The sequence below is a fragment of the Larus michahellis genome, chromosome 1, assembly GCF_964199755.1.
Source record: "Larus michahellis chromosome 1, bLarMic1.1, whole genome shotgun sequence".
Lineage (NCBI taxonomy): Eukaryota > Metazoa > Chordata > Aves > Charadriiformes > Laridae > Larus > Larus michahellis.
Genome location: NC_133896.1, coordinates 128,563,744 through 128,576,109, shown reverse-complemented (window position 1 = coordinate 128,576,109; position 12,366 = coordinate 128,563,744). Strand labels below are relative to the sequence as shown.

The 12,366-nt window shown below is 36.3% G+C and overlaps 1 protein-coding gene across 5 annotated transcripts in view; it reads left to right on the top strand.

Annotated features, from left to right (window-relative positions):
* Positions 1-12,366, top strand: part of USP9X (ubiquitin specific peptidase 9 X-linked) — a 103,944-nt gene that overhangs the window by 47,114 nt on the left and 44,464 nt on the right. For all 5 annotated transcript variants that reach the window (XR_012589473.1, XM_074603789.1, XM_074603765.1 and 2 more), the window contains exons 14-17: positions 2,905-3,038; positions 7,557-7,644; positions 9,270-9,612; positions 10,961-11,056. Coding sequence is in view for 4 of the 5 variants with exons in the window: in XM_074603789.1 (XP_074459890.1) it covers positions 2,905-3,038; positions 7,557-7,644; positions 9,270-9,612; positions 10,961-11,056 (661 nt within the window). In the remaining variant the exon portion in view is untranslated. The remainder of the gene's footprint in view (positions 1-2,904; positions 3,039-7,556; positions 7,645-9,269; positions 9,613-10,960; positions 11,057-12,366) is intronic.

The following is a 12,366-nucleotide window of genomic DNA, read 5'->3' as shown; positions in this document are numbered from 1 at the left end:
TGGCATCCTTCTAGAATTTGGATTGGAAATAGATGAAAACAAATGTTTGTAACAACTACCTCAAAAACACTTCACAGAGCTTTCTGTGTGTAACACTAACCCCATAATCTGTATACTACTCTTCTGGGGTGGTTCAGTTGATTGGCATTTGGCAATTAAAACTTTGGTCCAAAATGACTAAGGCTGCTGATTCTTGGAAAGAGTAAGTATAAATTATTTTATGCCATTGGCACTGTAGAGATTGTTTTGAGGAGGAGGATTTAATTGTGTTGCTAGTTATTCATGCAGTTGAGCAAAGTGACGAGTTGGTTATACAGTTGCTTTGGCAAAATTTAACACTCTGACCACAAAGAAATGCTTCATGTTGCCCAGAGAAGTTGTGGATGCCCCATCCCTGGAAGTGTTCAAGGCCAGGCTGGATGGGGCTTTGAGCAGCCTGGTCTAGTGGGAGGTGTCCCTGCCCATGGCAGGGGGGTTGGAGCTAGATGATCTTTAAGGTCCCTTCCAACCCGAACCATTCTATGAGTCTGTGATTCGATGTTTGGGGAAGTTTAGCTTAACCGGAATAGCAACAGCATAAGAAAATAATTCTTATTTAGGTGCAAGGATTCTTACAGGTGCAAGGATACTTATTAATGTTAAGGAATAGTCAACCTCATTATTCAGCATACTGACCTTTAGCGTACAGAAAATTAATCATCTTAATTTTCTCTGTGTTGGCTAATGGAAGTAGAGCCTCCTTGTAGACCAATTTCAAAGCACTTAAGATTGGCCTGTATCTATTCAAGCAGTATAGGATTGGCCTCCTAAATTACTTGCCCAGAAGAATTAAGTGAACATTGAGAAGACCTTCTGTAAGAGTTTAGGGGTCTTGTTACTGCTTTAAGGCAACATAGCCTAAATAGTAGAATTTGCTGGGTCTGGTCACAGCTATTTGGACCTTTAATGTCTGCTTTTAATGGTACATAGCATTTATTCATCTAGTAGAAGAACTCTCGACTTCAAAAGCTGAGTTACATGTGTAGTATTATGTTGGGCAAGTTATACGCGTAGATAAATAATTTTTTTTAAAAATCCACTTAAGTTATTCAGAATTTTGCCTTTGTCACTTCGCCAATCTTTTTCTAGCAAATAAGCATGCATTCTAACTATTAAATGTCCTTTTTTTAGTATTTCCAAAGTACTTTGGCACCCATTTCAAAACGCTAATCTTTCTTTTTATACATCGCCTTTTGATACCCGTTTAGTAGAAACGTGAGAAGAGGAGTTTTGCTGTTAACTGAGAAGCATGAAAGATTGAAGTTGTTACTAAAGGAATTTGTTCCAGTGGCGGCAACATCATTTAGCCTAATCTTAGATGTTAAAGGAATAATTCTATAGTTGCAGGTGGAGTTTGCTTTAATTCTAGAAAGCATGCTAGAATGTCTTTTCAGATCAGCTTTTTTCTGTGCCTAAAGAGAATTGACTCCATCCTAGCAGGTCATCAAAATAACATCTTACATGTTGCTCACACATACTGTGTAACAATTCATAGCTCATAACTCTGGTTCTTACAGTTATTCAACTTTTAGAAATGGTTGCTAACCAAGATGAATCCATGTGTCTAAATTTACTGTTTGTGCATGTGGTTGAGAAAGGAGAAAAGTAAAAAAAGCCTAGTGCAGAAGATTTATTTAGTCTTCTGATGATAATGCTTTCCTTTTGTGCTACTTTGTAAAATTGATACAAATGCATAATATTATTAAGTATGTAAAATACACGCCAATAGCCGGACTCAGCAAAATACCCCATCTTGCTTCTGCTAGTCCTTTAGTTGTTTCATCATATATATTTCCCAAGTAGTCAGTGTTCTTATTTACCGTTATCCTTTGTAAATGCATCTCTCTATCTAGAGGTAACATCTTGGGTAGCCACTAAAATAGAGACATCCAGTCTTTTGCTGGTTTTGCTGTTGGCTTGTGCTGAGTAAGGAGGGTTGGTGGAGATGGAGAGTTTCTCAAAGTGAAAACAGGATATCTTTCTGGGTGTATGAAGTCCTGTGTGTTTTCTTCCTCCATGCTTCCATCCATTTTGTTTTCTCTCTGACAAATGTTTGGGTCTTTGTTTTAACTGCCTCTTTCAAGCTGTTTTGGAAGGCTCTGTGTATGACGAAATTTAATCTTCTGAAGACCTCTCTGCTTAGCAGGCCAAATTCTGTTGGTTGCAGATAACAAAATTATTGGAAGGGTGTTGATGGCTTCTGTCTTTTAAACCCAGATTGACAGCGATCTTTGGCCCAGTGAATCAATTTATCTGTTGTTGTTACATGTACAGGGAAATGTGGTTATCAGCTGCAAGATCATTATCAGCTGATGCTGGAACTGGGATTTCTTGCATTCCCTGCTGTTCCCTAAAGGTGTGGTGATACTGTAGAGTGTTGTAGGTCATCTAGTATGGAGCCCCTGTTTCCTAGGAGGGATGAGAGTTTCTACCTGTTAGCTGAATGGATTCAGCTAATTCTGGGGTCTAATTAAGTGTTGAAGGAAAGGAGAATTCTGAAATCACATTTATATTTCTTCAGGGCAGGCTATGGGATCAGCTGAGTGGCAGTACAACAGGAACGCCTCTCTCTGTCTCCACCCACCCTCACCCCTCTTTTCTTTTTTTTTTTTTTTTTCCTCTCTCTACCACGGAAGAGCAGCACAAGTTTGCATTGTTTATGCAGATAAGATCAGTGCTCTGTTATACAGAAGCTGAGGCATTTTAACTCTTATCCTGAGTTCTAGAATTTGATAGCGTTCATGGCATATGGGTTTTGGACTCTTGCAATTTACTTTTGTAATCTAAATATGGATATATGGATTTCTGAACTGTTAGGTGCAAGACTTCTCCTCTTTTCTTATAACACTTGTATTTTAATTTCAGTCAAACTCAGCGAAGTCCCCATGTGTTTTACCGACATGACTTAATCAATCAACTTCAGCACAATCATGCCCTAGTTACATTGGTTGCAGAAAATCTCTCTGCCTATATGGAAAGCATGAGGCAGTATGCTAAAGGTAAGTTTTAAAATAAAAATTGCCTCATAGAGTGTGTGAAAACTCTAGTTGAAAATGCAGTTAGAAGCAGATTCTCATAATGAAATAACTGTTTACTTGTTTAATTTCTGAGCATCTGTGGGGGTGATAGCCTTCGTGGTGTCTGATTGGGCAAGAAAAGCTTAAAATGCAAACATTTTGTTTCATGATTGACAATGCGGTGTGTTTTACAGCAGAATATGGGGAAGTGGCAGCTCTTGTTTGTCTGTGGATTGATAAACATTGCCTTGTCCTACTTAGGCTAGTGTGGCTATTTTTGTGAAAAGTCTTAATAATAATCTTGGATTTTGTTCCACTTCTAGTTTTGAATTTTTGTAGGCTCCTTTGAGGAGTTTTTTAATCGCCTCTCTTTGAAGCCAGCGTTTGGAATTTGTCAGGGAGAAGGACATCAGACCACAGGGGTACTGTTACTTTTTACCGTGCAAGTCCATTTCTGTTTAGTTGCTTTCTCGCTGCATTTATCAGCAACACTTGGCAGCGCATTGTGTTAGTATTTATATATTTCAGGCTAAACTCAACCCTTCGCTGATGAGTCTACACTTTTATTCTGGACTAGCTTTCTAGCTACTGAGGGAGAAGTAGGGAAGTGAAGGAGAATGGTGGACCAGGAAACTCCTTGTGACGCTGGACCACAATACTTTATATATTGAATTAAGCCAACAGAATTGAGAGGAGATTTACATCCCCCCACATCTACATTACTGACTGAACTAGGGACCATTCTACCCTGGCATCATAACATCCTACCAGCCTTTCAGTTACATCTCAAAAATGACAGTATATTATGTAGGAATTCAATGTAGATCGTTCAGAGAGGACAGGATATTTGCACATTGTAAAGCACGTGTGCGTCTTCCAGTGCTTAGGTAAGTTGCCTAGACACCTTTAATTTGGGAATTCATTGAATTTTGGAGTACTTCATAAAAGATAGCCAAAATATGTCCTTGAAGACTGGTTTGAATAGTGGTGCTCTATGAAGATGATAAGCTTCAGCCAGGTATAGGTCAATGAGAATGACATTTAAGCTAAATCTGCATACTGCAGCTATATTACTCTATTCAGGAATACATGAGGGGCTTTACCCTAATTCATGTTCCTTAGTTAATGATAGCATTGCATTAATTAATGCTAAAATAATACTAAATGCTTTGCTCTGTTCTCAGACCATACTGTCTCAGGCTTAATCTTCTGTGGGAAGGTGTAATAGAGCTACTATTATTTCATGTAACTTCTGTAAGCTGTTGGAGTGCTCTTTACTTTTACTAAAGTGATAAAAAAATGCAACAAACTTTGCATCTTAACTATATGGATAGCTTAGATTCTATGATTCTGTGATTCTCTCCTTCTCTTGGACTTGGGCCAGCTATGAAATCTGGGGTTTGGCCTCAGGGTTATGAAGGAAATATAGACAACAGCTACATTCTAATGCTGTGTTATCTTTGTCCAAAAATAGGCTGCACATACTATTAATCTATTAACTGTTATTCATTAATTTCAATTATTTTTAGACTCTGAAGTCAAAGGTCATTTTTGACAATATTGTTTACCTATCAAATTGTCGATGATGGAAAATTAAACTGATTTGTTGCATGATTCTTTTCTTTTGCCAAAAAACACATTTCACTGCCCTGCCCCTCCCCAGATGTAATGCCTTGGTAAAGCAGTAATATAAACATCTCAGCACAGTAGTAATTACGAGTGTGCAAAGAGTTTAAATTGAATCTAATTACAAAGCAATTAAATTGTGCTTTCTTGAGATGAAGCTGCTGTAGAACTTCCACTTGTTAATGAACAGATGAACAATAGTGTGGATTTTTTAATTAGATGCTTTATTACCTGATTAAGGGCATCCAGAAAATATCTCCTAATTTTCCAGATACTGTGCTAAGATTGTAATACACAGTTCCTGTGCAACTCCTCTTTCAGTTTCACTTTTATATACTAAATAGAGCAGAATACATAGAGAGAACACTGTGAAGTTTGCCTTCCATGCCTTCCTGGAGGAGGAGCAAAGGTGGGGGTGAAGGGTGTGTGGAAAGAAAGAACTGGGCAGCTGTAGAATTAGCTGAGCTGGAGAAGGTGAAGGAGACAGAGGGGGAAAATTCAAGACAAACATCCAAACAGCAGGGCTCAAACAAATGCCATAGGAAAAACCCCATCCAATTGCACACAGATCTTTTTGGCAGTTAATACCACAATTACGGTGTAACTTGTGATTATTTTCTTATATTAGTTTTGAATTTGACGTATTTTTATTTTTGTGGAAGGCTTCCATATTTGTGCTCTGTGGTAGAGAACAGTGTTCCTATTCTCCTGTTATTCGCTATTGCATATTCTTTTCTATCATACTGCCTTTTATATGATTGCCTTTTTAAGGTTAAAGAAAACCCTAATCTATGTTTCAGAATTTTTTCTATGATATGATTTTTTCTTCTTCTGAACTCACCCTTTCCTCCAACTCTGCAAAGTCCTCCATGAGATGAGATGCTGCATTGTGTAGTCTTGAAGGCGGAGGTCACAGTTTCATCTTTTTGACTATTTATCAAAAACCTTTTGAAAATATGAAAAGATTGCTAGCCAGTTCTTCTTCTGTTTTTCTGAAGCAATAAAAAAAAATCCCAAGTGTTAATGAAACGTAATTATTTGTAGAAATTGTGCCATATAATCTTCTATGTGTGTTTACCACTAATTATGCTTAAATTTTCAACGAGCCATTTTTTGATCTATATTTCTCGCTTCGTTCTTCAGCTCCTGTATGTAGAAAGAAGTTTTAAGAAGATCACACTTAGACTTGTTGTGGGGTGCACAATGTAGAAAATAAATCGGGCAAATGTGGAAAGAAGCTGAGATGGAGAATGTTTAGAGAAATTGAATTTTTTTTGTAGTTCAGAGTTTTTCAGAATTCTGAAATATGTACATATACTGCCTTTGAGCAACTGACTGGCCTGTAATACTTCAATTCTTCTATCATGGCCACTATTGACACTTGCGTGTCTGAATTAATCTCTCTTCAGGGGGAAAAAAAGCCCAGAGAGTCCCCATAGTTAAACAAACACCACCACCACACCCACCTCCAACAGAACAAAATAACGCACCCACCCCCACCCAAATCAAACAAAAAATACCCAAAACACCCAACACATGCCTTCTTTTGATAGTTGCCCGTTTATGCTCACTTCATTAGGATTATAATTTAAATTTTTGAAGGATTTCTGGTGAACATAATCTCTCCAGTTTTGTAGATAACAGTTCTAACTGCTAGTCTTCTGTTTTCCTTTTTATTTAGTTTTTGAGCTAATGTACCTTTTGCACTTGTAAATAGAGAGCAGTATTTATGACAGTAATTTTTCTCCTAATTCTGAAACACTGATTATTCACTTCAGCTGTTAGGCTTGTTTGGTTTTTTTTTCTCCTCCTTGATATAATAGGAGATACTAGGTTTTAGTTCTGAAGATAAGTTTTACCATAAGTCTAGACATTGTCATGACACAGTCTCCCGCAACTGGGTCATCTTAGTTAAATGCAATCTGTATACCTTTACAAAAAAGAAATATAGCCTTAGTCAGTTTATAATGGAGCTGTCATAATTAACATGTGTCATGCTGAAATGTTACTAGTACAGATCAAGGTAGTGCAAGTACAGTTCTAGATTGTATCTCTTTAAATTAAAAAGCAAAACAAAACCAAAAAACAAAACCCAAACAAAACACCACACCAAACAGCAAGTTCCTATGAAGCAAACAGCTGTTTTGTTAACAAAGTATTATGCTGAGATTCGATAAAATGCAGATAAAAGTTTGACTTCTTGCCTTACTTTCAAATTACTCAACTTCTGTCTCAAGCTTTTCAGTATTACAGGCATTTGTTTTTTGTATTTGGAAACTTGCAGTAGATAAAGCTGTTGTATCCTTCCCTCCTCTAAGTGATGTTATGTACATAGCTACTTATAAAAGTGTTCAAGAACAAAGTCGTGATTCCCTTTGGAGGGGAAAAACGCTAAAAATGGGAAACTGAAATTTTGGAAAAGATGCTCTGTAACAAAACTAAAGCATTCTCAGAAAAAAACCCACTGAATAATCTGAACTACATGCTTGGTATACTTTTAGTTTAACTGACTTCTGACTTCAAACTGTCTACCTGAAATAAGGAAAAAATTTATTCGAAGTAGAATGCAGCTTCTTAATTCTTCTGTAATCCTTTCATTATAGTGAATGTTGAGCATGTGTATCTGTGCATAACTGTTTGTTGATTTGATTATAAACCTCAATAATCTTTTCCTATACCCATTTTAATTCAGGGTGAAATACTAACTGGTAGCAGGCTGCTGAAAGTTATTTTTGTACACAGTAGTGAAAACTTACTGTTCTTTGAATGGTTTTAATTATGTTCAGACCAACAAGTATTCAAACAGGTCCTATCTTTTAGAGTCAGCATGTCGTTTCTGAATGTATTGTCTAATAAAACTTCTTATATTTGCAGAGCATGGTGAATATGATCCTCAAACTGTAAGACCAGGAAGCAGATACAGTCATGTGCAGGAAGTACAGGAGCGACTTAACTTCCTACGGTTAGTTTTAACTTGGTCATTTGTTCAGCTTCGTAAGAATACTTTAAATACTTCAAAGAGAAAAAAAACACCTTGGTATTGCTTCCTCTCATCTAGTTTTAAGTTACTGTGTTAACTTCTTTCAAAACCCAAATGCAAAAATACACTGAATTTTTTTTTTTGTTTGGTTTGGATTTTTTTCCCAGAGGGCTTCTATGCTAGTATTGGAATACTCAAATAAAGTTTATTGGAATCTTTGCAGTCCAAGGCTCTGATTCCGCACTAAGATTAGTACGGGCTTTTTCTGTCTGTGTGCAGAACTGTACTGACTTGAATAGAATGTGCATGTGGTTACCGTTACATGCATATTGGGGTAACTTAGCTGAAAATTTAAAATATTCCATGTAGGGATATGCCCATGTGTCCTTATTTGTTGTACCACACCAGAGTTATATCCATGATCATAAACTGGCATATACTTGTGTCAGACACTGATGTTGTCAGCAACGGAGCCTTAGAGGTTGGAATAAAATATTTGGATGACTTTTGACCAGCTACTGTTTGAGTAAAATAACAAAACCAAGGATCTCTGCTCATTACAGAGCTGCAGTATGTTGATGCTTTTTTAGGTTCTCTCTCACGCAGGTTTTTCTTACTTGGTTTTAATCTTTTTTAGACAAGTAAAAGTACATGAACTGTCAAACTGTCAAGTTCTGAAGTATTTTTTACTTGTTTTCTGAGATTTTTCTTTTGCTTTTCAAAATTTTACCAAGATTTTTTATGAATTAAATGGAAGCGCTAAACAGACGTTCAATGAAATTATACAGTAGCATATGAATAACAGACTTAATTTAGCATTCCTGCATGTTAAAAATTGTAGCTTCCTTTAAGTTCACTAGTTGTTAATGTAATGGAATTAATGAAGTCATGGCTGTCAAATGTAGAATATTTCTGAAAATATGTAGCAAATGTAGCAATTTCTGAAAAGCAACGCCATAACTTAGTCCCTGATTTCTTTTACAAAGATAAGATCTTGAATTGGAAAAAGGATTCTGAAGAACTTTGATTATTGTGTGTTCTTCCTGAAACATTCTTAGCATTAACTCTCAGAATCGCAGTTCTTAGTAGTTTTTTAATGGTTATTTAACACAAATTAAAAACTTACTTAAATAAAAGGAAAAATTTCCAGTTCATTGACTTCTGCTTCTGGCTCCATTCCGTGGAATCAATACCTTATTTTGTGATTTTGCTAAAGTGAGTGCTAAAACATAGTGAATGATTGCAAAAGTAATTTAATCTCTTATGTTGTGACCTGACTTTTAAACTAAATAGTTTACATTAGGAGATGTCCATTTGTTTCTATATAATGTGTAAACAGTGCTTGGTATTTTTGTGGAAAATACTTCTTGCCAAATTTTATTCCTTCTTTTGTTTGGACTTATAAGGTCTTGATCTATTCAAAATTACTAAGAAATCACGGGGCTAATTATGAGTGGACTGATAGTTTGAATTTTCAGGGTCGTACTTATGATATATATATATATGTAAAATACACATGTTCACCTTTTTGCCTGTACTTTTTACTGAATTGTAACTCTAGATGTCTATTAGACAGTTCTGTTAATTGTCTCTTTGTTTTGCTCAAGATTTTTATTGAAGGATGGTCAGCTGTGGCTCTGTGCCCCTCAGGCGAAGCAAATATGGAAGTGTTTAGCTGAAAATGCGGTTTATCTTTGTGATCGTGAAGCCTGTTTTAAATGGTATTCCAAACTAATGGGGGATGAACCAGACTTAGACCCTGACATTAATAAGGACTTCTTTGAAAATAATGTGCTTCAGCTGGATCCTTCCCTATTAACAGAAAATGGAATGAAATGTTTTGAACGTTTCTTCAAAGCTGTGAACTGTCGAGAAGGAAAGCTAGTAGCAAAGAGACGAGCCTATATGATGGATGATCTGGAATTAATAGGATTAGACTACCTTTGGAGGGTAAGTTAATTGGAGGAAACATCTGAAAGGTTAACTGCTAAGTCTTTCTCAGTCTTTTTATATTTTTAGGAATATGTAATTTATTACTTATAGACTGAAATTACAAAAAGCTACTTTTTCCAAACTAAATGCATAGTGACTCCACTGTCTTCCCAGCAAGTATGCAAGTTGGTAACTTTGCAGACTGGTGTTTGTCAAAAAGTTATTTGAAACATCAAGTATATTTTTATATGCACATGAGATAAAAAATTTGCCTGTGCCGTTGAAGAAGAAAGAATTGTTCGAGGTGAATTATCTGTAGATTTCTCTCTTACATACACTCTAGAACTAAACTTGTTTTGTGCAATTCATAAGCTATTTCATGTAATTCATTCTAGTATGGTAAAGTGGAGTGATTCTAGATTAGACCAAGTGATCAGTGGTCTGATCCTTTCTTTCATATCCACAACCTTTTGCCTAGACGTGGTTAGAGCTTTTCAATAGAAAGATTGTAGCTTTCTGAAGCTTTCCAAATATATTGGTGAAAAACATTAGTATCTAATTTGATACTTTTTTTTTTTCAGAATATTTCTAGTTTTCAAGAGCTGCATTAGAAGCCACAGTAGTACACTGTGGCATGATTATCGTGGCTGTGTTTTGTAAAATGTGCCGTATATAAAGCAGCAGTCTTCAGTAATTTTGGTTGTGGCTTGTTGAAGGATTAGATATTTTAATCACGGTGATGATAGATAAAATCAAAGCAGATTGCAAGTTTTATACAAATAGGTTTTCACACAGTTTTTACGTACAAAGTGCTCACATAATACTAGCATGTTTTAGTTGTGGGGATCAACTTACTTGGATCTGCCCTGCCATTTATCAGCATGACAGAACTCATGAAGCTTCAGCTCAGTGACCTACAGGGACAGGTTAGAAACAGAACTCATTTGTCTGTCCCCTTTCCATCCACTCCAGACACTTAAATACTTCAAAATTCTTGTTTTAAATCTTTGGTGATGTAGATTGTTCAAGCATCTGAAAAAATAGTTGTCTTATTCTCTGAAACTAGTGGAAATGGAAATGTCCTGTGAAGATGAGTACATAAACACTATTTTCATTCTGGTCGTAAAACATCAACTTTTTTTGCTAACTCTGAACTCCTTTAAACTAATTAATTCTTAATTTTGACTCTAACTTTAGTGTAAGTGGTATTGATTATATTTTTCAACTAAGCATTTTAGTCACTTTCACCTCATAAAATAGTTAGACATACCATTGTGTCAGGATACTTATGTAGTTGTTCGGTTTTTACATTTTATACCAGAGTTTTAAGATGTTCTAATGCTCTTTTTTTTTTTTATTATGCTAGGTTGTGATTCAGGGAAATGACGACATCGCAAACAGAGCAATAGATCTTCTTAAAGAGATCTATACTAATCTTGGCCCAAGGTTACAAGTTAATCAGGTAAAAAAAACAAACAAGCAGCAAGAAAACTGGAATATAATCTGATTGAAAAACAGTGATAAAATTCAATTTGGTCATATTTTTATAATTGAAAGCTTTGAAAACGGAGAACGGTTTTCATGTGCTGGAGAGTATACTCCCGAGTCCAGCCATGAAGTTCTGGTCGGATGGAGAATTAAGAGGTTTTTCTGATATTTACAGATGGAACTCTTGATAAATTTTTTATATTAAATTGATCTGTATTTGCTCTTTCTACTCAGAAAACAGTTCATATCATATACTTAGGTAAACCTTTAGTTGATCTTCCGGTTGTGGTACTTATTTGTACTCCTTCACTGGATGGGTCTGTTGAGTGCTGTCATAAGTTAATGTAATCTTTTCTTATGTCATGTCCCTTACAAAGGGTCACTGAGTTTCCATGTAATGGTCAAGCTGAGCTCTAGCAAATCAGATATTTTCTCCCTACGCTAATATTTGCTGGGAGCAGCGTTTCAGCAGACAGAGAGAAGAGAGAATGAGTTTCTGAAAGGTCAGAGGAAGTGAACTGTTGGGATTTCACAAATTTTGGGGAGAATATTGTCCTCCAGACAATCTCCAGTTGGTAGGTTGACAGTTGTATTTCTCAAAACTCCAATTTTCATACTTGTCCTCAAAACCACTTTTATAGTCTTCAGAGCTGCCAGTCTGCTAGATACAGCACAGCTGCTCTAGGTGGTGCATTTACAGCCATTCAAGCTATATCTTACTGTGGTGGCAGATGGCCTGTATGCTTCTTTTATGCTGTAGGTCTGGGCTTACTAAGCATGCATAGATCTGTCCATCTGCACATAGCTAGATCTGACACTTCCAGGAGGTGTTGGATTTACATAACATGCACACAAGTATTTTGTTTCAGTGTGCTGGTAACTCCTCTGCGCCTGAGCTGCCTCTAAGAAAAGCAGTTACTGGACTGTGGTTTACTGCGATATCTATGACTGTTAATGTTTCTATTGCAGACTGCTACCTGCAGGCACTGCAGGCTTTTTACAATGATACTATAGGTCAGGAGCAAGATGTTAGATATCAAGCAGAAGGAAGAGATTTGCTGCAGCTGCAACTATACTGAATCTATCTCAAAATCCATTTTTGCAGGAATTTATGCAGGAAGAGAGTGTATCTGGAACTGGATTATGTGACTGGGGAGGGAGGGAGGGACCAGTTGTTTTGGTGGTCTGTAAATGTTCTGTGTTCACTCTTCATGTGAAGTAAGTTAACCTGTACTAGATTGTCAGCTAGGAATTCTTTAACGTAGTCTGAGGAAATGAATAAAC